At 36.6% G+C, this 27,478-nt stretch overlaps 1 protein-coding gene across 2 annotated transcripts; it reads left to right on the plus strand.

Moving 5' to 3' along the window:
* Positions 1-22,972, plus strand: Nplp1 (Neuropeptide-like precursor 1). 2 transcript variants are annotated; one of them, XM_076800526.1, is made up of 5 exons: positions 1-123; positions 14,683-15,152; positions 15,537-16,324; positions 16,724-16,886; positions 20,897-22,972. In XM_076800526.1, exons 1-5 carry the CDS (start codon positions 49-51, stop codon positions 21,039-21,041), a joined length of 1,641 nt encoding a protein of 546 aa, XP_076656641.1. In that variant the 5' UTR covers positions 1-48; the 3' UTR covers positions 21,042-22,972. The 2 variants fall into 2 exon arrangements, with proteins under 2 accessions (XP_076656641.1, XP_076656649.1); XM_076800534.1 differs by lacking the exon at positions 16,724-16,886.
* The last annotated feature ends 4,506 nt before the right edge of the window (positions 22,973-27,478 follow it).

Genomic DNA, 27,478 nt, shown 5'->3' on the forward strand with positions numbered 1-27,478 from the left:
CCGATTTGTAGAACGACATCGAAAGGATATTGTGGAGTTTTCGCCGAAATGAGCCTGACCAGAAGCTACCTCGTGACCTTCTTACTTTACGTCTCTATTGTCAACCAGATTCGTCTGCCTCTCGTAAGTTTTACACGTTTCGTACGCTATCGCTTACATTTCTGTTACTTACAAACCTTTCATTTCGTATCGCACTCTTCTATAATTATGTATCTTACACTTCCAACAAAAAGTTTTCCCACAAACTTTAAATCTTCCCATTCTATGTGAAGTTTGAATTTCTTATACTTTTTACTAGAATCGCTGTTCGCTTTTCGCGGTGTTTCTTCGCACCGCGTAACAATAATAACATACTGCGAGAATTTGTACAACGAATTCGAAAGAAACGTGCAATATTCCATTTCGCTCAAGTTAACTTTATAAATCTACAGTCTCTCTAAATGTTCGGTGGTGAAACTTTGCTGTGTTCTATGTATAGGTAGAACGTGGAATTCGTACGGGCCATGTGTACAATAAAATTGTTTGGTACACGAATTTCCAATATATCCGACCGGTACGTGTTTGTAGTTCAAACATTTTATTATTAGACGGATATATAAACAACGTCTCGATTGTAGTACCATAGATTTTCACTTGCTATTGCGGAGAAGAAGGTATTAAACAAGTTTCAGTCTAGCAATCGCAGTTTAATATACAATTGGGGCCTATAATTGTAACTATTTAGAAAATATTTTTTATAAACATGTTATGTAAATCAATTTAGTTTATTATAAAACTTGATATATTGTATATCAATTTGTGATATTTTTGTGCAAGTAATAGACATTTCGATTTTCCATGAATTTTCTTCTCGTATGAAATCCCATTATGTTAAAGTAAATGTTAACAACTGTAATTAAAATTAAATAATCATTAGTTTTGTCGCGAACAAGATATTCTTTAAACCGAATTACTTGGTATACCATTTGCAAATAGAAAAATAATTAAATACAATTTTCATTTTCATTTATACGTAAGTGAATATTACACTACTCTTTACATAAAATTTTTCTTAAAGTAGTCTAAGCTTTTTTCAATAGAAATCACTTCATTGTGTTTTTATAAAAACTTTCAATTACTGAATTTTATATACCGCGGTAGTCGGTCAACTATCGATAGGGTTAACAAGTTATCAATTTAATTTTGTGTTCTATAATTACACTGTATCGCTTGCTCGTTTGACCGTTATACCCTTAAAAAGTGCTTTGATTTCCGGAACAAAGGGATAAATCTCTTGGAAAGCGGATTAAAGCTTAATGCGAGGAACACATCGAGCCGAAAATGCCGCTGATAATTAAACAACAGGTTAAATAATTTATGGTTTTATCGTGTTCCCTATGCATCGAATTTTTTTCCATTTTAGTAAAAAGATATTATAAAATGTTTACTCGCGTTAACATTTCATTGATATTCATTGTACGACTACTAATACCAACTCTATTTATTGTAAACACCGAGAGAAGTACTTCATTTAATTTGTTATATAAAACAGTTGATAAGTAACTAATTTTTCAATACGTTAATTGCATACATTTACAGATACATTTATACATTGTTTATACATTGCTAATCGTGCTGCTTGAACACTTTATTATTATTATTCTGGAGGTTAATGTCTTGAAATCATGTTAAAGATATATATTGGATGCATAAGTAATGTACAAGGAAATATAATGGAGGCATTTTCAGATATAATATTGCTATTACAATTAATAAAAGTTACATCAGGTCTACCGGATTTTTCCAATTCAATTTGGACAAATCAATTTGGAAAACTTTCTGTATGGGCATTTTTTTTACTTCATCCTGAATGAAACACGTAGATTGTATTGACGTACTTCTTTTTTTGGACAAAACTATTGGAAACAACTGCGTAATAACTGTGCAAATACATACAGAGGGCTGAAAAAAGCAATATTTGTCCGTTACGTTATTATTTCCTAATATTTTGGAACTACTTATTATTATTTCCTATCATATTTTGGAACTACACGGTGAAAGAGTTCGCGTGGTCGCAGATATTTAGAATAGAAGCTGCGATCACTCTAATTACTCAAATGTTTATCGGGAAATATTAAAATCAATCGAAATCCTCGGTATAGAATTCACTTTTTCATCGTGAATACATATCGAGTGATGAATTGTTTGTCACAGATTGTACATACATGTGAGCGCTAATTGCACCGAAATTCATTTTAATAATGGATTTTGTGGAATACCCAAACAGGCTGTTTCGAGGGGAAGAGTAAATATCTATCGAAAGGTTCAAATATCGATTAATTCGGGTAAAACAGTCCGTGTAAACGTCCGTTCAATTTTGAATGGAAACGCAGATATGTACGAACCGTTGCGTTGATTGGAACCGGCACGCATGGACCCATTAGGGGAGATATTGACGAATGACAAATGTTTTATATATGTAGTTCACTCGAACGATGCAAAACATAAGTAATTGGTTTTTCTGCGATTCACAGTAAATGTTTAGAAAACCTCTCCGCCTACTTGCACGCCAAATTAAATAGCGTGTTTCACCCGGAATTTGAATAATCGAATGCTATCTGTTCAAATTGATTGATTTTGTCAGAAAACTATTCAATTTGGATTAAAACAGTTATCAAATGTTGTAATTATCTGGAACTCGATTACTCTTGCACTGGTATCTCGTTGGTAACATTGCGCTACTATTACAAGTATTAAACTATTTTGCGAATATATTTAAGTAGAAATGTTCGCTGAACACAAAGGAAAAATAATGGAGAACATCTTAGAACTATTTCACTAAATATACTTTATAATTACGTATTCAACGAAACAATTATTATCTAGGAAATGCTTTCCTTCGGGAAAATTTAATTAGTCCTGAAGAGTGGTCGTGGATTCTCTTTCATTGGAGCTGCGTGACTGTGGGCTGTGGCTGACAAGTGCCGAATTTCATTTAAATTCCACCATTGCCAACTGTGCTTTGAACATGATATTCGAATCGTTAGTCCAATATGCCAGATACCATATCAGTTCCTTTAATTTTCCTGTATATAATTATTCAATAGAAATCCTATCGAATGTACGAATGAAAGTACATTAACTTTAAATAGCGACGTAGACGATAAATGCCACAATTCTTACAAAGTGACATTTTATTTTAAAGCAGGAATGAATTTATTATAAATATATCTATATCTTATAGAATAATAGAAGCAAGAAAACTACGAACTTGGATAGACAATTGGTAGTTTCTTCAAAACAATGAAACAAGTAACGAAACTGGCTGGTGGACACAAGCAAATTTAATTCTACACTCTTGTGATTACAATGTTCGTATTTAAACATTTTGTTAATTTTATTAGTTTGTAGTAGGACCTCGGTTGCTGTCTGTCACAGCTTGTAGCCTGTTTGGTGTACTTGCAATTTGATATACTTTTGCTCATCATTTTGATCATCTTCATGGTTACAATAATTCGAACTTTGTTTCGTCTGTAATAATTTTACAGAAGAGGCAAGAAAATATCTGCTTATCCTCTATCGTATTACGTAGATATGTATCGTATTACCGTCAATAGATTTGTCATTGTCAAAAATGACATTTTTGTGCCTTCAAAGTTAGGCCGAGTTTAAGATAATAATAGTCCTAAATGTAATTTTTATGTTGTACATTTTACAATCCATGTTTTTGATAGCCACAATTTTGCACGGATTAAAATTCATGTGTCTCAAAACAAATTTTATTGAAATTTAGTGTTTTTTGTAATTGACAGAAGAATAACTTTTGCTGAGATTTGCTACTGGAGGTATCAATATTCCAAGAACAAAGGAATATTTGTACATTTAATTCGCAGTAACAACGGTTGATTTATCATTTTCTTTAATACTACTACGCAAACAGTTTTCGTTTCTTACAAAAATAAAGTATTTCATAAATTAACGTTCAACATAATGAAACATCGGAATATTCACGCAAAAAATGTTGAAATTGTTGATTTACAAAAAGACCTTACTATTGTACACATAATCGTCTGCAAAAATTGAACGAGTCGAATCAGATGCCCGAGTTACCCACATATATTAAATGTCCGCGTAATGTAGCACGGCTAGGCTTGACTGCGCATTCTTAAAAATGATAAACAGTAGGATCCGAAGAGTTCATCAAGATGCGAACGCAAGTTTAATCTGCGATGAAGACATTCTTCGTATCGTCGTTGTGCTTTTATCGACAATCAGTAATTTCCGTTCGATGCGAGAGTAAATGAGAACATGTTTCACGAAAGTCGAATACATACACACTTGGGAAAGTACGCTTGTTTAAAGACGATGCTCTCGTCCCTCAATCCTTGATTGGTTGGTGGTTGCGGCTGCGAAACTGGAATAATGATTTTATTTCATACTAACCGTACGGAGTCCAGAATGTCACTGCTACATACGTATTGGTATAGGTTGTTTTATGAAAATCCAATTCAGGCGCAGCTTATCGGCGAAGTCAGCCGCGTTTACACTTTGGTCACAAAAATATTCGATCCGCTGAAATATTAAATGAATTTCACGAAAAATTACGGGTTTGCAAATTGAAAAGTAAATGATAATATTTTAATAATCTTAAGTATATTTTATGCATTACCTATATAATAATAATAATAATGAAAAAAATAGTAAAAATAATACGTAAGCTGGTTGAAGACATTTCTGATAATTAGACTGCGGACTTTATGCACTTATAAAATGAATAGATAAAATACAAAGTAGTAAAGATATCAGAAGAATCTAAGACTATATATATAATATATTTGGAAGCTTATAACTCTCTAATTTTCCAAATATAATTCAAATTCGATAAAACGCATTGTCATTAAAAACTAGTGAACAATTTCTATTTTGCTAACTTATAAACTTGCAAATTCGAAAAATGTTTTAGTTTGAAGATGTACACGATTTCACGCTGTATTTATCGCTGTTTTTCGATGGTTACCAAATGATCTGAAAACATAAAAAATAAGTCATTCTATTTTAGAAACGAAACTGACCTTCATATTTCTTTCGCGCGTCAGCTTGGCAAAAAACTAGTCTAGCTAAAACTTCTATAAATAATATTAATTGCATGAAATCCTAGAATTTTCACTTCAAACATTCTCGCATATTGTTTAAAATAACAAAGATATCTCAAGTGGAGAGAGTTTGTGGGACACGCTGTATATATACGCTGTATATTATACCGATTCATTTTCGGAAACTCCAACAATAAGGGGGGCAAGTACGTACATGGAATTTCGCAGATGCGAAGCGACGTCTCAATTCTGCGAAACAAACGATTTATTACCATCGCGCCGCGTGGAGAAATCTTTCAGCAAGTAATGCATCATTTGTAATAAATCACGCAAATCCGGGAACGTGCATATAAAATGGAAAACTGATTCCTGTCACGTACAAAGGTTATCCGTTGCTGATCCATTTCCAGGGAATGAATGATAATGAAAGGTCACGTCCTTATCAAATTACGTGAAAGCTTATTCGTCCATTGAGTTTGCGCGTCTTTCCGTTTATAGAATTTTCACACGACCGAACATCCATTTATAACCGAAAAAAGTATCAAGTCAGTTTAGAACAGATCTCCCTCGATCTACCGTGAAACGCAACCATCTCGTTCTTTCAACATAACAAAGGACTTTTTCCCGATGTATAGATGGACGTTTTTCATACTGTATCTTCTATGGGGAAACCTTTTGTGCTTAGGTGCTAACAACACTGACAGGCAACATCGAATCGTTTTCTAATTGAAACACGTGTAAAACACTTGTATCGAATAGATAAATCAGTTGAAGGAATACCTTGGCATTTTCTATTATATGTATACCTACAGGATGATCGGTAACTGGTTTTTCAACCGAAAACGGGGTGATTCTACATTTCAATAACAAGTCGAAAATGTAGAATACAATTTTTTCGTACGAGGTTTTGTTTTCGAGAAACTCGACTTTGAAAACGCTCCAAGATCTCGCGTGCTTAGCATTCGTGAGAAGTAGAACCGGTAAGCGAATGAGCAGACGCGTCAGACGATTCCTATTCCATAGCACGCGTGTTCGCCGAATTTTCAAACTCTAATTTCTCGAAAATCAGGCGTCAAATGAAACAAATTTATTCTACATTTTCAACTTATTTCTTTTTGTCGAATCATACCATTCTCGGTAATAACTAATGAATAGCTTTCTTTTGACTATTCTATTCGAAAAACTAGCAGAATGCAATTATACCTCTTATGGTTTACAACAGTGTTATTCTTTGTTGTGTCTCTTAAAACATTCATTTACAACAAACACTAAGGTTCTTACGAAAACAAAAACAATAGAGTTCTGCTTGGATAAGGTTACGAGAAAGTAGTGGTTCCACGTGATATAATTAAACAGAATTGTCAAAGATGTTTAATTCATGAAGGTTTGGGTTACAACTGATTGGTTTTGTTTCACATACAATATTGTTTAATATTAATACAATAGTAAGCACTTATCTTGAAAATTTTCTAATTAGGCGGTATTTTAAATTTTTTTTCGTTAGTATACGTATACGTATACGTATAATACAAAGGAACATGTATAATGCGAGGCGTCCGATTACAGACAATGCCGACTAATCGGTATACACTTAATTAATTACTTACTGTTGACCTGCTCTGTTTACAATTTCAAATTCGCCGGCAATTAAGAAATGGAATTTAAAGAGGAAACATTTTCAAATTTTTTAAGTTATATGTATATACAAAAAAATATAAAATTACTTACAGTCGGAACAAAAAGTATTGAATTCGTTAAGTGTAATAATCGCATCAACATCTTCTTACGATGACAGCTTTTTGTGTGAGTCGATAAAATCAGTTTACTTAAGAGAGGCTACGTTTTTTAAAGCATTTTTAGATCGGTAAAATACTGTTGGAAATTGTTCTATTTTCATGTGGGTTACGACATATTTTACCTCGAACAAAGCCCCAGACATCGAGCACAATGGTGATCGATTTAGCGTCGAGTGGTTTCAGAGTGTTAAGCAAATAGTGCAAGGTACACAGCACACAAAGAGAACGCACAAGAAATATGAGTTCTTTAGAAAAGTTTTATAATTTCAACAAGGATCTCTAGTACGCGGTGTTTGCAAAGAACTTGCACTTGATACTTTGACACGTTTTCTCTTCAACTCTGTCTTAACGGTGAGGCGCGGCGCGGCGGTTTTATTAGAATCCGTATATCCATTCTATTTCATTTTGGTAGCAAATGTATTTTTCCATAGAAATACGAACCTGACAAATAGCGAAATAGCAAGAAAATCAGTGGTCTTAGATTGGAAAAATAAAGGGAAAATATGTGATAAAACAGAATACAATACTGTGCTTTAGAATCTTTATAAATCAATATTTGTTGGCCAGCTACGTCTATACAAAAGCAGTGCTGAACAAAAGAAAGTTTAAAGTTGATATTTCCGTATGCGAAGATTAGTGGACTTCGGTATATTGGATGGTTCTTCAATTGCTGATAACATTCAACTAATTCGAAGCACATCCGCGACACTATATACTGTGAAACTTTTCTGGTTTATTCGTCTGTTCTCATATACTCCGTTAATAATTGAGGCTCAAGATCGATCGAAGGTACTTTATTATAGGTCATTGAATTCGTCTTTTTAAGGACTTGAATGTAGCAACAAAACAAATACACAGTGTCATTTGAAAAGCTGAAGGTCACCTTGATATCTCAGAAAGTATAAGGCCTTAAAATATCGAACTGTGTTTTTTTAATGAGAGCTCCGTCGGATACAATGATTTTCATTTCAAATATTTTCCGATAAAGTCAAGAAATAAATAATGAGTTATTTCAGTCTTACGAAGGTAGATTTTAAAATTACTTTTATTAAATGAAACATTGCTTTCCCGTCCGTGTTATTGTTCCTGCTACACCTTGTATGTACGCGCACGGTGAGCTGCATTCAGTTGCACTAGCAGTTTCCTCCCCTTCCCATTATCGTTCGAGCATATACCGCAAATCTGCACTAAATTGAAGACTAAATATACAAACTTAATTACGCTGACACGCGCCGCCAGTGCACATCCAACGATTCTTGCAGTCTGTAAAATATTTGTTTGTCGGAAACATGTTGCATGATGATACCAACTTAAAATGGATAAACGAATATATGGCATCTGATTTAATTAAAACGAACCGAGTAGCTGACTGATTTTAATAATGTGCTTAGAGTCGGGTAATAAATTACAGTTCAAATTAACAGTGGACTTATGGAGCATTAAAAATGATTCTTTCACGTTATTTCATAAAAATGACAAGGACGTGCTTATTCAGATTTTTAGCTAATATTGCATCAATTCCCCATAGGTAAATGCATCTGCAATCTGAACATTCGACAAATTTCGAACCCGTCATTTTGATACGTTAACGCATTAAATTAGATTTTTCTTCGATTTCTTCTGCGAGCCTTTCATCCCTCAAGAGGTCCTCTCTCTTTGTTCCGAAAATGTTGCTACGTATTTGGAGGATATTGTTCCACGCGTAACAATCTGCGCCAAAACTTTGTAAATCCGACCTGCAGTGGCGGAGCTAACTGTAAGGTTCAAAACTTAGTTTGAACATGCCTGATCCGAGGGAAATGTTAGCATCCGAAGCTAATAACCGAATACATTACTTTCTCTGTCGGTACATACTTTCACTGTGAAAATTAAAATTTCCCTCCATATAACCAGAATTAATAACTTAACCGAGCCTGTTAGTAAAGTTGTCAAGAAGTATCGGAATAATACAGAAGGTATACATTGTATCTGTCAACAATGCGTGCCAGGGAAACTATGAAATTTGAGCTTCCGAGATACCATCGATATCATCCGGTGTGAATAATATCCAACGTATTTACTTACATTCATATCGTACCTATATTATTCTATAATATAGAGTGTTACACTCGAGCATGAATAGCTCTCCGTTTTGAATAGGTATCAAAAGATTTTTCCCGAGGTCACTTTTCCCGCATTTATCAAAGTCACCGATATCTTTTGCACGAAAACGTTTCAACCGAGCATATCAACATGTTCGCAGATGGGGAAATCTGTTTCGGAGACAACATATAATATGTGTATAGCTCTATATTTGATCGAATACTGTGTTTGAACATGTAATGTCAATACTATTTAAAACATACAATCTGATGCAGCTTCGAAACATACTTAACAATATTATCACATTGTATATTATCACGTTGAATGTTATACCGAGATACAGTTAATAAAATGCATCGAAAAGTAAGTTTAAGGTAAATAGTGTAACAGTGTTTCAAGATTTTTAAACTATTTGTTACGGGTCAGGTAGAACCAAGAAACAAATGACCAAAACTAAAAAATTGTTCTGCATGATGGAAGAGTAACTAAATCAATTATAAAAACAAATTATAATGGTAGACGCACGCTATCACGTCGAAAAAAATTCCTGAAAATTGTCATGTTTTACAGCGGTCATTTACATGAGATTGCCCCCTTAAAAAACTACGTTTCTAACACGGTAATAACAGTAGTAAGTAGCATCATGCTTGTGTTCTTGGTTTCCGTGACAACGGTATTTAACAGAGTTCGACGATTCGCTCGATTTACGCGCGAGTGAAGCTTGGACGGCACTGTCCCAGACAACCGTAAACAATTGCACGCTCTGATCTTCCACTGTTCACCGATGACTTCTCAGATACAGGGTATTATATCAATGCCAGGTAATGCTAACGATGTTCGAATGGAGTTTAGATCGAACTCGAAGGAACTATTAGATTTTACAAGTAGTCCCATATTTTTTATTATATTTTATTTTATTATACTAGGATAAAAGTGACAAAAAAATCGGAATAAATCTATTCTTTTTTTTTTTATTCTTGTAATGCAGTGTTTTTAAAATGTTGACCATTCATTCCTAAACATTTATTTACTCTTTTCATTATATTTTTCTGTACTACTGTCAACGTTCTCGAAGGTATCGATGCACAAGCGTTCCTTATCCTTCTCGTAAAGACGACCCCATCAAAAACGGGAATGGTGTTAAGTTTGAGCCCTGGACGGCCACACAATCGTCTAGCGATGGAAGTAGTCAAATTTTACTACTTCCATTATAGTTGTAATTTCAATATACGCCTACATAAAACAGTTGTGAAAACAACTTTTAGTACTTTCTCTGCAATTCCGACCAACTGCAATTTTATCAAAATTCCTATTCCATTCCTATTCCCCTATTTCTTCGTGTCCTGCAGTTAACGAATTGTTCTAACTCAAAAAAGTCCAAATCATGTGGTCCAATACTAAAACAATTTTCGCCTTTTTAAAAGTGTGCCAATATTACCGTGACAGACCGTACACAACAACCCGTTAGATTTTTTTTAGAATAGTCTTGATTCGTGTTTGGATATCGTATCCGAGTACGAAACATGTGGCACCAGAAAAAAAAACATTTATCAAATTCCTTCGTCAATATCTCTTCGCGTAGTTTATGGACGAACAGATATATGTACATGTATGTATGTACCTATCCTGAAAAATGAAGAATGCGTCTGGCGCGCTAATGTGCAACATCTGTACGTATACAACAAACGTGTAATATTGAATTTAGTTTCCATGAATACGTTTGCAATAAGTATACCCACGTCCATTAAATAGTTTTAACCACATGCTGAGGTACTTTTACGTTGCATGTTAGACGACTGTTCTGTCACAGAAACGTATTAAGCTACTGGTAATTCTATGTAGAAGAGAGGAAAACACGGAAAGAATGCGGAACGCGTCTTTCAATCTTCAAGGGAACAAGAAATGCGTGTCGAACGTATCTCGTGTAGAAACTCGTTTCAGTGAATTGGAAAACGCTTTGTCAGTTGTCACTGCCTATATTTTATCGAAACGATTTCCAATTCTCTATAGTAAATTTTTTTCTTTTCAAATTAATAATGCCTTCTGCAACTTTAGCTAGTTAAATTTTGGAAATTTTTCAAGTCGAGGTTACTTTTTAAAAGGTTCATTTCACGTCTCACGATTTGTTAAAGTGAAATAGCAAACGTCCGCTGATCGGATATATTAATAAAAAATCCTCGTTATCCTCATCAGATTTTGTTACAGATTCGTGATAGGATTTTCCTTGTTTATTGGCTACAGATCGTTAAGCAAATACGAAGTCCGTCTGGGTGTATTATCATTTTTCTACGGGACGCTAATGTATTCGAATTCAATTGTATTGTAGTTTGAATAGGATGAATCAATAAGCAACTCAATTTTATTTGTATTTTGAGACTGATTGCGAGCAAAATTAAGTAGTCCAGAGTTTAATTGAATAGTATGTTGCAATACTCGCGTTTTGGTCCTAAAGTGAGTGACATTTTGTGGAGGTAATATAATTTAGGCGAGAACGAGGACAGTATTACGTGTACTGTGCGTTCGAGCAAAACGAGCGGGAGAGGTATATTTAATGAGACATATTCTAGATTATCGTAGAGATTTGTGTTTCCAGAATATTACAACGCAGCGTCTCCCTTCTTATCTCATTTCCGCGATGTCGATTATTACTTTCGTTTATTCTGCACTTAATACGAATGGTTTAACAAATCGGGATAAAATTAATACTTTCGAAGAATCATTTTGTTCATGTGACAAGTGTCCATGTAACATGTTGACCATGTTGTTGCATACACAGCTCTGCTCGTTAATCTAAATTATTCTGCAGTTCTTGTCATAAATTATACGTGCGCTTTAAATCTTCAAACGACAAAACGATACCATCCTCGACGCTGTTATTATTCTGGGAGTACGCATCGAGAATGGAGTAGAATTCAAACTCCATAAAAAAAGTCGACGGGTGTGTTCAATCTGGCGATCTAGGAGGCCAACTTATGGTACCGTCACCTCTGATCCACGCATATCGCACATTAGAATCAGCAGCTACACGGTGGTGGTAGATTTAGCGTTAGAAACTGATCTCCTAACAGGAAGGCCGATAAACTAGCCACGTTGGTATTCTAATCTAAAGAAAAGACACTAAAAGGTCGTAAATGTCGTTCGAGCTCCGTGATAAATATAGACTTCTTTGTCATGATTCTACCGGATACCAACTAAATACAGACGGATTTCACCCATTTGAACGGGCTGTCCACGAATGTTTACACATTGAACATGGACAACCACAATAGCCGCCTATAAGAAAGCTTACTCTTCGCATTAGCTCCATGTAAGAGTATCGATCGATCATTGGACCGTCCATAGGAATGAAAAGAAAACGACAGCTACAGCTGAATTCAATCGGACTTTACCGAAATTTTCCGTGCTTCGATCATCGTCTCCAGCAGGTTTCTTAATTGCCTTTTCGGGCGGAGCGTTGTAGCAATGGATCCACTTTGTACTCCGGTTGGACTCTGCTTCGTACTAGGTTACAGCATAAGCCGCTAACGTCCCTCTTTGAACTAAAATTTTTTACCACGTCATATGGTGTCCATGGCAAACGTCATATAGTATACACCGACATTTTCTTTCTTTTACGTCAATCGGTGTACCGCAAACAACACTTAAAAGTATGTTGCGAGATTTTTGTAAATAATATAAATTCGAATTTATAGAAAACATACTTATTTAAGAGTAGAAATTTCAAAGGTTTCGATCCCTTTAGTATAAACAATATGCAAAGAATAAAAGTATTAGTTTCAGTAATTTCAGTAAAAAGATGTACCCCTAGAATCACGCCCTCCGACAAGATCGTATTATCAGATTTAGAATTTTACGCGAGAAATTCAAGTTCGACCAACGTTTAAATACTGTCGGAACAGCTGCAAATATTCGGATGGCATATACGGAAAATTCTAGCAGCAATGAAATTGCTCGAACGTATGTAGTTTGCGCGCTTCAAAGAGGATCATTTTTACCTGAATAACATTCCACGATCCGCGAAACCATCCGACTTTGATCAAGACTAATTAACCGTTTTAATCCAAGAAGATTCTCGGCAAACTACCAGCAAATTACCTTAATCCTCGGACAATGGACCTACTGTAGAACTATACAATTCATTATCCTTGGAACTATTTACAGCTTTATTTGTCACTTTTTTTTAAAGGCGTTTTCCAAGGCATGTTTTCCCACAGAACTATGGTAATTTCAACTACCATGGTACTATGGTTCGCAACAATTAGAAACATTAGCGAAGAAAGCGCATCTAACAATATCCCAGTCGGTGACTCTGTGACAGCTAACACGATGTGTTGTTAGGTACATAACGGTATTTTCAAAAGCACTTCCTGTTTGTACTATGCTATTTAGTTGTAATAGTTCATGCTGTTAATAATTAATCCCAAGTAGTAGCTACATGTACATATTTTCGCTACTATGAACGAAGATAAATCATTCTGCTTCCCGCGTGAATATTTAATTACGGGGCAACTGTCCGACACTTTCGCCAATACGCACCAATAAATTTAATTACAACAAATACATTCGGAGGAGGACATCCTTCCGTGTTTTCAGTTCCCACACATATTCTTTCTTCCTGAAATCTAATGTCGACATCCGACATTTTGGTTTCGAGTGCTCGGAGCAAATACGCGATACTCTTTTGACTAATTAAAAATTGCTTGTTGTTGAAAAATAGGTTCAACGATTAGGAACTGGTAAACAAGACTTGTTGCTGGTAGAGCGGTACACAGTCTGCTTTTGAACGCCATTCTTTAAAGAACTATTAGGAATTTTGTCAAAAGAACTATTAAACTTTTTACACTAGATTTTTGCACACACATTTATGTATTGATAAATCATTGATAAAACAAATAAATAAATAATTTTTTTTTTTTGTAAGTAACAACAATCAGAATTACACGAGTTATATATTGTTTATAGAGTATGTTTTAAGAAAGATACAGTGTGACTGTTACCGTCATTGCGGGCTTTCTGCTGAACAAAAACAAATAATTGAGGAAGTACCTTAGTTCGGTATGAATGTAGCTATGATCTGAACAAAAAATAAATTAAAAATCTTAAATTCATTTTTTACACTTGAACGAGACTAACGATAAGTACCGCAAGAAGTTACAACACAACTGAAAAATTGTACCACGTTACTAAATTTGTTTATATTCAAAAAATTACCAACAATTTCACTGAATATGTCTTTTTCGGAAAGACAATTTCCACAGTGATTTTATTCTTTTAGAATATACGGGAATTTTCGTTTAGTACTCGTGGGTGCATAACACCCGATTTTTATCGTGGGATTTTTAGGGATTGCTTTGGAGAGTGCACTGTCGAGGATCAAGGGGAACAACGCATGTTCTATCCCAGGAGGACCGCATACGCGTGATCGACCGTGATCGTCCGTGATCGACCGTGGGTCGGATTTTTCCCTTATAAAAGCCTCCTCCGGTCCGTGCAGTTCCAATCCCCCTAGAGGCTCGACAAAATATGCTGCATTACCGAGCATTACTATTCTCGCGAAAATAGGGCTAACACATTTGCTTCGAATTGAACGACACGATTCAAGAAGATTTTTAACTTGAACTTTCAAAGAACGATCGAGGAAAAGCAAACGCATGCGAATGATTTTTGCCAGGGGTGGTATTCGTTTAATTTGTGTATTTCTAATTAAACACACCGTTCGTTTCGTGACGTAGGTGAAGTGTCAGGATGAGGAGAGCGTGCAGTGCATACCGAAGAGATCTTTACTGGCCCTTTCGCGTTTCCCGGAAATTGGGTTCAATTTGGCAGCTTATTCGAGAACGGCGAGGCTGATTCAGGACGCAAAAACCCGTAACGACATGGCGCACTTAAAGGCTTTAACCGAAGAAGGCGACGACGACGACGACGACACGGAAATCTGCATACCTGCAGGGATTTACTCGGTACTGTTTAAAGAGCCTGCTATGCGCGGACTCTTCGGCGCTGTCGGCCGTACGCAAAAACTGCCAGACACATCGGGACGTTTCATGGACGATAGCGAAGAAATCGACGCGGGATTCGTGCAACCAAACTTTCAGAAAAGAAGTATCGCCATGCTAGCCAAAAACGATGATCTGCCGATCTCTCTGCAGGACCGCCTTGAAGACAACCAAGACGACGAAGAGAAGAGAACTATGATTTCCAGGTGAGTTGTAACGATTAACCCAATCGTTATAATATTCTTGACCCTCGGTTTGTCCGGTATAGAGAATATCTCCGTAACTATTAGTTTCTCTCACCTGCTACATACCCTTGTAGTTTCGTACAATTTAGTAGCGGGATTCAATTTTCTCTTCGAAAGCAAGATTAAAACTTACCATTTACAATGACAACGTTCAAGGTGACTTTTCTATCTCGATAAAAAACAAAACAAAACAAAACAAAAAACAAAACAAAACAAAACAAAATAGAAAAACTCGAATTATTACATTGTATGCTACTCTTGAAACCATACAACTTTCGTTTCAACGATTTACTAAAAAATGAACTAAATAGGGAATATAATGATGGAAAATTTTTGTTCGCACAGCGACGAATCGTCTGTACCGAACTCTCCGAGAATTCTTCCCCGGCCGGTGTTGGATTCGGAAGGTTTTGCATCGGATTACGCGATCGGCAAGAGGAACGTTGGCACTCTGGCTAGAGATTTCGCGCTGCCACCGGGTCGACGAAATATTGCGTCGTTGATAAGAGATTACGAACTTCAGGGCAAAGAGAATAACGACGACTACATGGTACAGTTGCCGGGAAAACGGAACGTTGCTTCCCTGGCCAGGAGTTACACGTTGCCTCAAAACGGCAAGAGGAACGTTGGCGCCATAGCCAGAGATTTCGGTCTGCCGTACGGCAAACGAAACTTGGGCTCGTTGGCTCGAACGGGTGACTTTCCGTCGCGCGAACATGGCAAAAGGAGCGTCTCCTCTTTAGCAAAAAACAGGGCCTGGCCGATTACCTTGAAGAGGGGAATCTCCGTTCCGGCTAGCGTAATTTTGAGGACTATTTCTCGCCAGGGCAGATCATTGGCGGACGAATTGAAAGCCAGGAACGATCTCTCGAACATACAGGAACTCTCGAGTGCGCTCTCGCAGAAAAATAATTACGACGGCGATGGTTTTGGAGACGACAAGCTAAATGATTCTCAGACGATCGACGCGTTGTACGAGAGAATCGATTCCGCGAATAGGAGGCCTAACAAACAGGTCAGTTTCTCCGATGAGTATCCTTTGCCTGTAATGCAAAATACCAACGGATTCGATTACGAGGAACTGATGGAGGCACTCGGTGGTCAATATTTGAATGCTGAGAAAAGGTTCCTGGGTAAGTACACAACGTTTTCCAATCGTAATAACGTTATGATTCTTTGAGAGGTCTTACAATTCAATTCGACTAGAATAACCTTAATATGTATATAAGGTTATTTGAACTTTAAAGCATTTACACGGCCGAAGAGAACTCCCGCTAATACACAAAGTGAAAAGAGGTCCCAGAGATCCGGCCATCTTTGAATATTTCATTTCAATGAACACAGTCCTTTTCAACTTATTATCTATCAGATTTTTGCTTCATCGCGTCAGACTATCGCTAAATAATTATTGAATTTAATAAGGAATTCCAAGAAGGACTTGTGTCGAGTAACCTGGACGAATGTTCAAAATTATTGAACGTAATCAATCTTAGAACTAGACGTACAGTCAGCACCATGTCTATGAATGTCAGAAACAGGTTCTGTAGCAGAGATGCAGCCGAAGGTAGAACGGTTCGGGTACCCAGAAATATTTCAAGCAAGTAAAAGGCACATCGGATCTGTGGCAAAATCTGGTTGGCTTTCATCTTTAAGGGCCGCTCGATTTTCGCGATCACCTCGGTATCTAGTTAGCAGGTCAGACCATTAGGTTCTCACTTGCTCCTTCTCTTTCTCTTCGTCTTTTTCTATGTCTCGCTTCTCTTCTCTTCTCTTCTCTTCTCTTCTCTTCTCTTCTCTTCTCTTCTCTTCTCTTCTCTTCTCTTCTCTTCTCTTCTCTTCTCTTCTCTTCTCTTCTCTTCTCTTCTCTTCTCTTCTCTTCTCTTCTCTTCTCTTCTCTTCTCTTCTCTTCTCTTCTCTTCTCTTCGCATCGTCCGTCATCGTTCGACATCGTTATGCTGTCACTGCACCAAACGCTATAGAAACGATAGAAATGTGCTCAACAACCACCAGGAGAAATTAGTCGTCGGAACAGGGGAATCGAAATCCGAAACGCAAGAAGCATGCGTTGTTATTAGATTACAAGAAGAGCCCCGGGATAGCGGAAGGGCAACGGTTTACCGTTAGTTCAGCCTGTCCCCACCTCTGACGTTCCCATAGTTGCTACGCGGTCCCACCAAGAGTCGCCAGATCAAGACTCGTTTCCCCACTCTCTAATTTCCCCTTTTACAGCGCTATTCCCCACGCTTCCGCCGCGCCTCGGCCCGGTCACGTGACGCGTTTCGTTTCCGGTACTGACAGAGAGAGAAAGAGGGTCACTTCTTCCCCTCGATTCGTGCTCCCTCCTCTCATCTAGCGACACTGTTGGTCCCATAATTTCGGCTGTTTATGTCACAAATTGCATGGTAGTAGGATTCCCCTAATTTAAGGGGGGCTACCGTGTTTCACGATTTACCGTCGATATTCGAAACCGTGGATACGGGGATCCCACTGCAGCCATGGAAAGTGATTAGCTTCGCTGTATTCGATAATCGGCCAATTCTTACTGTCGTCACGTTTTGCAATGAGTAAAAGTCTTAACAAAAAATTGACCATTTAAAAATTGCAAACGAAGGTCACTATAATAGGCGCGAACAAGTTCGTTCAAACTCGTTTACTAGTTTCCGCGGATATAATAATTTTGAAACTGAATCAAACAAAATTTTACGTCATGACAATATCGCTGGTATTCTGAATTTTATGACTACGCCGTTGAGGTTCCTCGTGTTTCATGATTCGCGCCATCTCGCTCGCTCTCCATACGTCTCGTTCTCTCTCTTCGTCACGCGATTCGATTGGTGTGCGTGACCGTTTATGCCAACAGAACCTAGCTCTAGTCGAAAATACGTGTGAGACAAGGCGTGCTCCTTCCAAACTAACCAAGCGGCTGCGCATTCTTACCCTACGTCCCGCGTTCCTGCCAAGGATCTTCTTGTCATCTCATCACAATACATACTTGTGAGAGGGGATCCCTATTAGAGGGGCAATCCTCCAAATATTAAGTGAAACGAAGGTACAGTAGTCTTGATCTAAGGCGGATCCTCGGGTCCGTGCACCTCTGACATAGATCCTGTAGAGCTACTATTTTTCCTTTTTGTGATCTCACCGACCGCGCGCCGTACCACTAAATATTGTTCAACTTATATTGTGTTTACTGTCATTTCAATAAAAAAAATGCCACGAATTTGTTGGCGAAAGTCTCATAAAAAAATAATGAAAAATAAGAAGTTTTGTAATGGGATTAGTAGTGGTTCACACCAGGGTATGCCCCCCCCCCTCCCCACATTGGAAGGGTTAGGCGAATCGACTAATTGTAAGATCGTACAGCCAGGCCCGGCTTAGATCAAGACTTTACTGTACTGCTCTCATAGTATCCACAATCACGATGCTAGTTGCAGCTGCCGTTACCATTTCACACGTCATATATGTTCATCAGATATACTTCTTATTCAACTTGTATTTCTTTTCTGTAGATAGTCGCGGTAGTCAAGTGTCACGTTGATGTTTCGATGTTCGAATGTTGCATCGGCTGGTGGAACATTTCTAAATGGAATAGCTTTAGAATCTAGTTTCATGAACGTTTTGTCGTTAGTTGAGTGTAAGTAATATCGTATTCGTTTGTTGCCATACGATATACAATATCAAACTGTCTGCTATAAGAACAACCATTTTCAACAGTACTTGAAATTCAAACACTCGTTTCCGGTCTCACCTTTGTATCTCAAACATTTATAATTCAACAATCTCACGAGACTACAATTTTGTCAACTTTTTACCACCACACCGGCTTAAACGAAACACCAAACATGTTTGTAAATAGAGATACATACTTGCTTTCATTCGAATTATTTACCATACATTTCAGTAAGTTAGTCAGTTTGTCCTTCACAGGTTCAGATTTTTCAATAGATTGCAAAACGCAAAGTACTGTTTTTTTTTTCGTTTCAAAATTCGTTTTATAAAACCCTCGAACAAAGTTATTGCAAATCGAATTTGTCTTTATTAAGACTTGCACGAAAATTTCGATAAAACTTAACGGGCATTCGACTGTATATTTAGTCGATCCTTTGTTTTAATTTTTTTGACAGTTTTGCAACCAAACAAAATGAAAAAAATAAAAGTCATTTTAACAAATTCATCCATGTGTTATGTATAGTCCCTAATCTGTAAAATTTTTTATGCATCTATAAATTATCTTACATTCAACTTCTATCTGCACATAGAACTCTGCTACGTCGACTTTCTTACTACTAGAAGCATTTTAGTAATAAAAATATACCGTTTTTTTTTCTGGAATTATGAAGGTTGAAAGATCACCTTTAAAAACACTATGTTTCTGCGTTTGAGGCGGTTTTTTTCTGAATTTTTTTCTTTGAATATTCTCACATTGTGGCAAATTGCTTTGTGCATTCTAGACATTCGTAGATTCACTTGCTTCCTGTGTAATTTGATGCGCAATTAGCGAAGAATTTGAAAATAGCTCGCATTCCACAATTACCTACAGGACGTGGACGACCTTTTGCTTTCTTTCTGACGTATCTAATCTTCGGGATTTTTTTAACACATTTTTTATTACATCTCACCGTCTACGTGTTATTTTAAAAAATCTCGACAAATTTACATTTCTTTCTTTAAAGTTACGATGATTTCTATTTGCGTTTCGTCTCATTGTTTGCGATGCTTTATCTTTGTAATTAGCGATCGGTTATTTAATACACTAACGATAAACCATAGAATTACGACAATGTTATTCGAACTGAATCTCTCCGCTCTATCATTCGTCTCGTTTACAATTTCTTGACAACTCTTTAAAGTATTACTTGCAATTTGATCAATTTGCCTTTCCGTACGTGGGGATAACTTATTTTTGCGATCTCCTTTCTTATTTTTCCCATAATTAGTAAGGTTGCGTGACAAATTGGATACAACTTTATGGGAACGGCCGAGTTTCCGTTCGATTTCACGAATTCCCAACTCTTGTTCTGTAAATACTAAAATTGCGGCTTGCTCCTTTTCACTGGGGCAACTACTCCGTGACATTAGATACATTAACCAGCGATAATTTTTGTTCAGCCAAAAATAAAGGTGGTGCTATAGTTTTGCAGCGATTTTAAAATGTCTCTCGCTTTCATCTCGACATATTATATGTATACACAGACGACGTCATTTTTTATACGCAAAGTTCGTTAATTGCGAAAATCTGAAAAACATGGTTGACGCCGTAGTTATGCACCGCAGTAGACATGCTATCTTCGACGTTAAGTAGTTCAATGTTAGCTAAATGTCGTGTTTTCAGAATCGTTTTAGGATGGGACACAGTGGATCGCGATCGCAGAATCCAGTTCGTCGAAGTATCAACTAACATTCTATGTCTTTTCTTTCGCTTCTACAGCTTCACAGTGCACTGTGAAGTAAAGAAGAATCTGTTATATTTTAGCGATTATACCATACATATGTACATTCTTCGAAAATGCAGTGTATTTTCCTCGAATCTGTGTGTTAATTAGCGGATAAACGTTTAAACGTTTGGCAATGTCGTTTAGTCAGGATTACAGTGTATGATACACACGTTGTGTAATGTTTCTGTGTTTAGTCTAGATAACGGTATTGTAATTAGAAGGAGCATCGTATGGCTGTGGGATACGTATTAACGTGATCATTGATTTTAGGGAGAATCCCGCAGATGGGCCGACGTCCAACACCTCCTCCGCCTCGTCAACAAGGTCTTTAAGGCTACACTTGAAACCGGGTGTACCCCACGTTCAAGCCTTGCACGGAGATTGTCGACACGGCTTCAGAAGGCTATCCTTGTAATCGACGGCCGATCATTTTCTTCGTCAGAAATCTTCGAGATCCGTGGAAATCGGTTACTCACCTATTTGTCGCATACGATATTAACGGTCTCGATAAGTTTATTTCTACAATTTTACCAACGAATGCAGAAAAAGACAAAAAAATCTGAACCCTTCAAACACGATCCTTCGAAATATTCCAACTTCTCATCCAGCGTAGAGACTTGGGATATACGTAGTTTCTTAAGTCTATTATAGTCTGTGGCTATCCGTGACAACGCTGTATCACAGAAAAGGTATAGGATACATTTTATAAAACTTTTGTCAAAGTCTTTATCGTATTTCCTATGATACCAATCTTGCTAGAAATTGATTTAACAAAAATAATAGTACCTACTGAAATTGCTAACCTGTCGATTCGTAGTCGTTTCTTGGATATAGAATATGACGATGCTAAATAAATTCAAGTTTTCTGTGCTTCTAGAAGCTTGGCCTAGAAAGCAACAGCATTATTTACGACTTTTACTTTCAATTAAAATTATGCATTGTATCATTACCATTGTAACAAACTGTGTTCGCTATTGTAAATATTTTTCGTGAAACTATTTGTTTGTTTAAGATCGCAGAAAATATACAGGACAGTAAATATATCCTATACCTCGTCTCTTGTTTCGCATTTCTACTTGTTTTATTGATTCTACCGCCACGATACACAAAAACTTTGGTCACGTTACGTTTGTATAGTTTTTATTACAGAGTTATCGGGAAAAATGCCCGACTTCTGACATATCGAATTACTTTTTTCCCACATTTTACCAGTTGAAACATTTTGGCAATTTTAACAATACTCTTGAAGATTTTAATAATACTCTTCCAGTTTCATGTATAATTATCGACGAAAAAAATTCGTTTGTCCAAGTTTGGTAAAGATAGAAAATTTACTAAATTAATTAATTTTCTGTTAATACGTAGCGTGCAATTCAGTTATCGTAAGATTGATATATTTTAGTATTATCGCGTAATGCTTTAAACATACTTGTAGTACATATACTGAAGCATATTTAACTGTACCTTTGCACCAATTACTGAGCGACGTACAAATTTTTATGATATATCTGTTATTTGCTTGTAAACGTTTTAGAAGGTTATGTTGTTGCAAGAACATGAGTCGATTTACTTTCAGCTACGTATTCGACAATAAACAATGACAATAATGTCATGTTATTGACAATAACATCGTTTATAATATCTATATAGTGTTACATACGCTTGAAAGCTCTTTTGCATAATTGTGCAAACGTTTATGTTCGTGGCATAAAATAAGTTTGAGGGACAGATATATTCAGATATTCAGAAAACTAAAATATGTATATGTTCTCTTTGTACTTCTAGTCACCTATATTTGTATTCGATCGATGTCTTCTACTTTAGAACTATCAGAAGTAATTGATTTTGCTTTTGAGATACACTACATTCGTGAATATTTATTCACGTGAACATTCGCATGAATTACTGTATCTACAAATGCACTCCAAAACAATAATTAAAGTAAACGATGGAATAAGATTATTTGGCAATTTCTGGTGTTTCTGTACTTGAAATTAAAAAAAAAAAGAACAATTTCTGTGTAATCGAAAAATTCAGCCGGAATGCAACTAAAAAGTTTATCTAACGAAAGAAGATCTTTCCTGCAATTATTGCGAATCGTTTGGATAAATAGTTTGAGTTTTCATTCGAATTGCAGTACGTCAATGTTTCGACGCTTCTATACAGTAGATATTTCAATGGTTGAAAAGTAAGATTAAGGAAGCCGTGACGTGATCTTCGATATATTCTAGTAGTCGGTGTAAATCTTAGTGCTCAGGGCTTGCAAGCTCGATAGTAATAACGCAAATTCAGCTTTTATTTATTCGTAATATATTTATATGTATATATATATATATATATATATATATATATATATATATATATATATACATATATATATATATTATTCAGTACTAATAAGTAGAGGTAATAAAATATTGTGTAATATGTGTATATTAATGTGATTTTAAATCAGGAAGATTTCGACGTGGTTGTTCCAGTTGAATAATGTCATCGATTTAATACGATGCGAAATGTGCACAATGTTGATTGATCATCTTCGATTTTATGATAATGTATTTATGTGTTTGTCTAGACAATAACGACTAAATAAAATGACAATAAAGCGAATAATAATAATGATGAAATAAAAATCTCTGCATTTATTTTGCTACCCTACCATCACAAGTGTCTACATAGCTCCTACATTTTGCAATCTATGCTGAAAATTATTATTTCACAAACAAATCCGCAACCTATTTATGACCATGAAAATGATTATTGCTTTAAATACTTTTTAAATTTTTTGCTCGAGAAAATTATGATAACTACGTTATGATAATTATGATAACGGACGTATTACCAGGAATGTAATGTGTACCGTCAGTCGTCCTTTGCGTCCCAATCGTGCTGGACAGTCACCTATGAATTCCATTTCATTGTCGTTTCTTATTTGCCTACTGACGCAAATAAACCAACGCTGATGCGCGGCGTGGCGTACACGTACGACCGTACTCCGTACAAAATAACGTCCGCCGTAAACGTCGTGTACATCCAGCCTATCAACTATCAGCCCCCAAATCAGTACAATTTCGGTATCGCACCCAATTTTACCGATAGTTGATGAATTTAGATGTTTTAGCACAGACGAGGTATAGGAGTCGAGTAGTCGCCCAATGTATATTTTTTTGTCTCACGTCCGAAGGCTCTAGAGCTTCCTTACCATTCCATTCCATGTCCCGTCCTACCGTAACGGACAGAATTAATGTTGCGATGCATTTTTCTGTCTACGGTTCTGAATTACCGACTCTGTAGAAAATGCTCTGGTACGATAGCGGACTCTATCGAATTGGAACGGTCAGCTAGCGAACTACACGACGTTGCAACATAAAAGGTGTGTATCCGAGGAAGCTAAGTTTCACAGCGTTCTCAACTTTAAACGTGCAATGTTGCCGCATTATATTCATACAAAAATCGTCGATGTTCGCATCGAAAGCGTTCGAGCGGTTTCTTTCCTGCTTTCCGGAGCTGTCGAAATTCAGAGGTGTATTGCTTCCCAATTTAAAGTATAGAATTTTCAATCGCAATCATTTTTATCAAACGATCATCCGAACATTCGTCGACTTGTTCAAAAGTCTTTTTAATTTCTTCAATTGTTTATGCAAATATAAAAATGTTAAATGTTTTGAAATTTTTAATTTGTAGATTTTTTAATACATTCACGTAAACCTGATTATATGCATGCACGTTCACCCATGTAATGTACAGAATACACTGTGTACAGAGTGCACACGATCACGGCGCGATAGTTGCAGCAACGTACACGTGCATGTGTACGCCGATATTTGTATACCTATTAAAAATTACGCAGATTCGAATGAGTCGTCGAAAGCCATAAATGAAGTTGGTTGGTGAGCTTCGAAGGAAACGTTTCAGTACCGGCACCGTCTAACTTATTCGAATTGTGGCGCGTTTTGACTTGTTTTCATCAGCAAACAATTTGCAATCGATTGATCATGTTTCCATGGCAGCATTAATTAATGCATACGTAGCATAGAAACGAATAAGGAACAACGGCGCTAGAAAAATCGGTAAAGACAATTCTCGAAATAATATCTAGTAATTACGATGTATTATTGTAGACCCTGTAACTATTAACTTTTGTTAAAATCATTTTACAAAAAGATCATCTGAAGAAATACTTGAAGCAGTAATCTACATCATTTTAGAGTATATATTTTGCATAAGCATATTATACCCGCCATCTTTCTTTCGAAATCATTGTCATGCTTGCCGCAATTATTTCGTCCGCCATTGTATCAACTACTCTGGAACGATGAGAGGTCATCACCTGGAAGGTGCTGCCTTTGGTCGTTTCTACGTACTACGTATGTATGTACTTCGGATCCATGTCTCTAATTTTGCAGCGGCCGTGTCTTCTTTGACTCAATGTCAAAGTGTCAAAATATGCAACGTCGATATAAGGAAAAGCCAAAAGGAAGTGAATCTACATGAAAGAAATACGTCGAAAAAATGAATAAAGTTTTTCCTGTACATCGGTGTTGAAGATTCGTACGCTTTTCCAATTGCCGCATGCCGTTCCGATTTTTTATATTAGGTACTGGGAAATAAATGTTAAAAAAAATTTTTTACTTTTTTAGCAGCTGGATTACCGTGTCGGAAAATAAACTTTGATTTCACTGTATTATGAGCATATTTTACTTGTTGACGGTTTTTGCTGTTTTAAATTACCCTTACCTATTTTTCTGATAGATGCATAAAATCTGCAGTCCACTTATAATTGTTTTTATGTATATGGTACCCTGTTACCGTCTACATCATAATGTACCATCACCACCTATTTATACATATGTGCATATATTTTAATTGCGATGTCCCTTTTCTTTAAATCGTGAAAGCAATAACTTGAGTCATTATGCTATATATGTATAGTGGGTAATTATTTACAATAGCGGCTTCCTCGCCGATTTCAATGACCTTGAAATATGTTATTAAGATTTAATTTTTCTGAACAACTTTTTCCTATATGTACATAGATGTTACCGCCGGACGACCTCGGTTTGCGAGATATTCGCGGAAAACTGTTGGGGTGACTATAACAATCTCGACCTTTCTCCAGTGACTAAATTTCCCCTTTAGGGCAGGGGAGTGGCTCCGCTCCGGTCTTACGATATTGTCGCAGAGTGCATATATTATGCGTGGATTTTAAATATTAAGGATTTACCGTACCAATGAAAATGCAACTCATTCGCATGACAAGACGGCGCACATAGAGGACGTCCAACAGAAAGTAAACAGGAAAGGTAATCTTCTAGTTTCCCTCCTTTTTTTCACTGACATTTACACCTTGAAGTCGGCGTTGAATGCCACTTAAATCGTAGCCGCTACAATAGAGGCGGCGTGGGAGCAAAGCTTTGCTGTGACCGCATCACCATTTTTCCGTGGGCCTTGACGGACCTACAAAAGTGCCGCCATATTGATTTACTAGCAGCAATTGTGAATGAGCTGAATCGTGGAAGAACGACGCGATGCGACGCGACACGACGCGACCCGTATCCTGCTTTCCGCTCAAAGATTTCGATAGGCTGGCCAGGAAGAGGTTTCTTTGCGACAGCTACTTCACTGGCCTGGTCTCGCCTGTGTGTGGTCCACTGTGCGCGATCATTGTTCGCAGCAGGTTGTCACTGGGCGAGATCGTTTCCATTTGTCAAATGCCACATGAATTCGAAAACAGAAAAGATACATTCGGGGACCTGCACTAATTTCTAGTATTTAATAGCACTAATCCTTGAAAGAGTAAAAACTGTTTAATTTGCTTTCCTCGGTACAAATTAGAAAGAAATCACCGTTCAAGAGACTGGGAAATAATTAGTTTAAACAATTTTTTATAACAAAATGGGTAAAACAAAAATTTGCATCTTTTGGCATTTAGGTACTAATACATTCTGTTGCAGTGTGAAAACGGTACAGCTTTTTATTATATATCAAAATTAAGATGACGCGTCGTCTAAAGAAAAGTTTACTACTACGGAACGCGATGAACTCATACTCACACTAACTCATACTATTTGGATTAGGATTTTTGTGTGTTGAAAAAATGTATTAATAAATACCGAGAACTATAGATTTCACTTTTCGAACTATAGTTTACAGTTTTCATTCGAAAAAAATCCTGAAAATGATCATTTCGTTAGCTTCTTAGAACGGAACCTTCTGTTGGAAGTCCATCTTGTCGGTCCGAGTGTTAACTCGCGTCAATGACAACGACGCGTCGCGGAGGGCCAAAATCGCAACAAGTTGGACGAAATACATGTCTCTGTTAATTATACGTTATGAATGATTCTGGTATTACTTATATACATATGTATTTGCTATTGTATGTGTTTCAACCTAAGAAATTAAAACTCTGTTAACCGGTTAGCTGTTTTCGTTGCGTATGCTCGTCATGACAAATTGGCAATATTTTGTGTTATGACGAGTATACACGTGAAAAACAGCTAACCGGTGAGTTTTTGCGACGCAATTTTGGTACACATTTTTCAAACAGGTCGGTCGCAACAGTTATCTGGTTAATTGATCTCGTAGGCGACATCAAGCTAATGTGTCAAGCTAATGTGCCCTCCGAAGTAAATAGCTAAAGAGTTGTCATTGACATTGCTATCAAATTAGTATTACTTGCATCATATCCTCTTCTCTCGACTTGTTAAACATCTCGCTTCTACTTATTAGGAAATTACTCCAAGTTGCACTCAATTACAAGTTGCTGCAGCTAAATTTTGAACTCATCTCAACAGTACTTAAGTAGTTTGCTAAATGTGAGAATAGAAAAATTGTGATATACCTAATCATACC

The sequence above is a fragment of the Halictus rubicundus genome, chromosome 1 (assembly GCF_050948215.1).
Source record: "Halictus rubicundus isolate RS-2024b chromosome 1, iyHalRubi1_principal, whole genome shotgun sequence".
Taxonomy (NCBI): domain Eukaryota; kingdom Metazoa; phylum Arthropoda; class Insecta; order Hymenoptera; family Halictidae; genus Halictus; species Halictus rubicundus.

What these genes read in the sequence shown, in the direction of transcription:
- Nplp1 (XM_076800526.1), top strand. Translation starts at nt 49, where the DNA reads ATGAGCCTGACCAGAAGCTACCTCGTGACCTTCTTACTTTACGTCTCT. An exon ending in ACCAGATTCGTCTGCCTCTC is followed by an intron (nt 124 to 14,682) that starts GTAAGTTTTACA and finishes TTCGTGACGTAG; the next exon opens with GTGAAGTGTCAGGATGAGGA. An exon ending in AAGAGAACTATGATTTCCAG is followed by an intron (nt 15,153 to 15,536) that starts GTGAGTTGTAAC and finishes TTGTTCGCACAG; the next exon opens with CGACGAATCGTCTGTACCGA.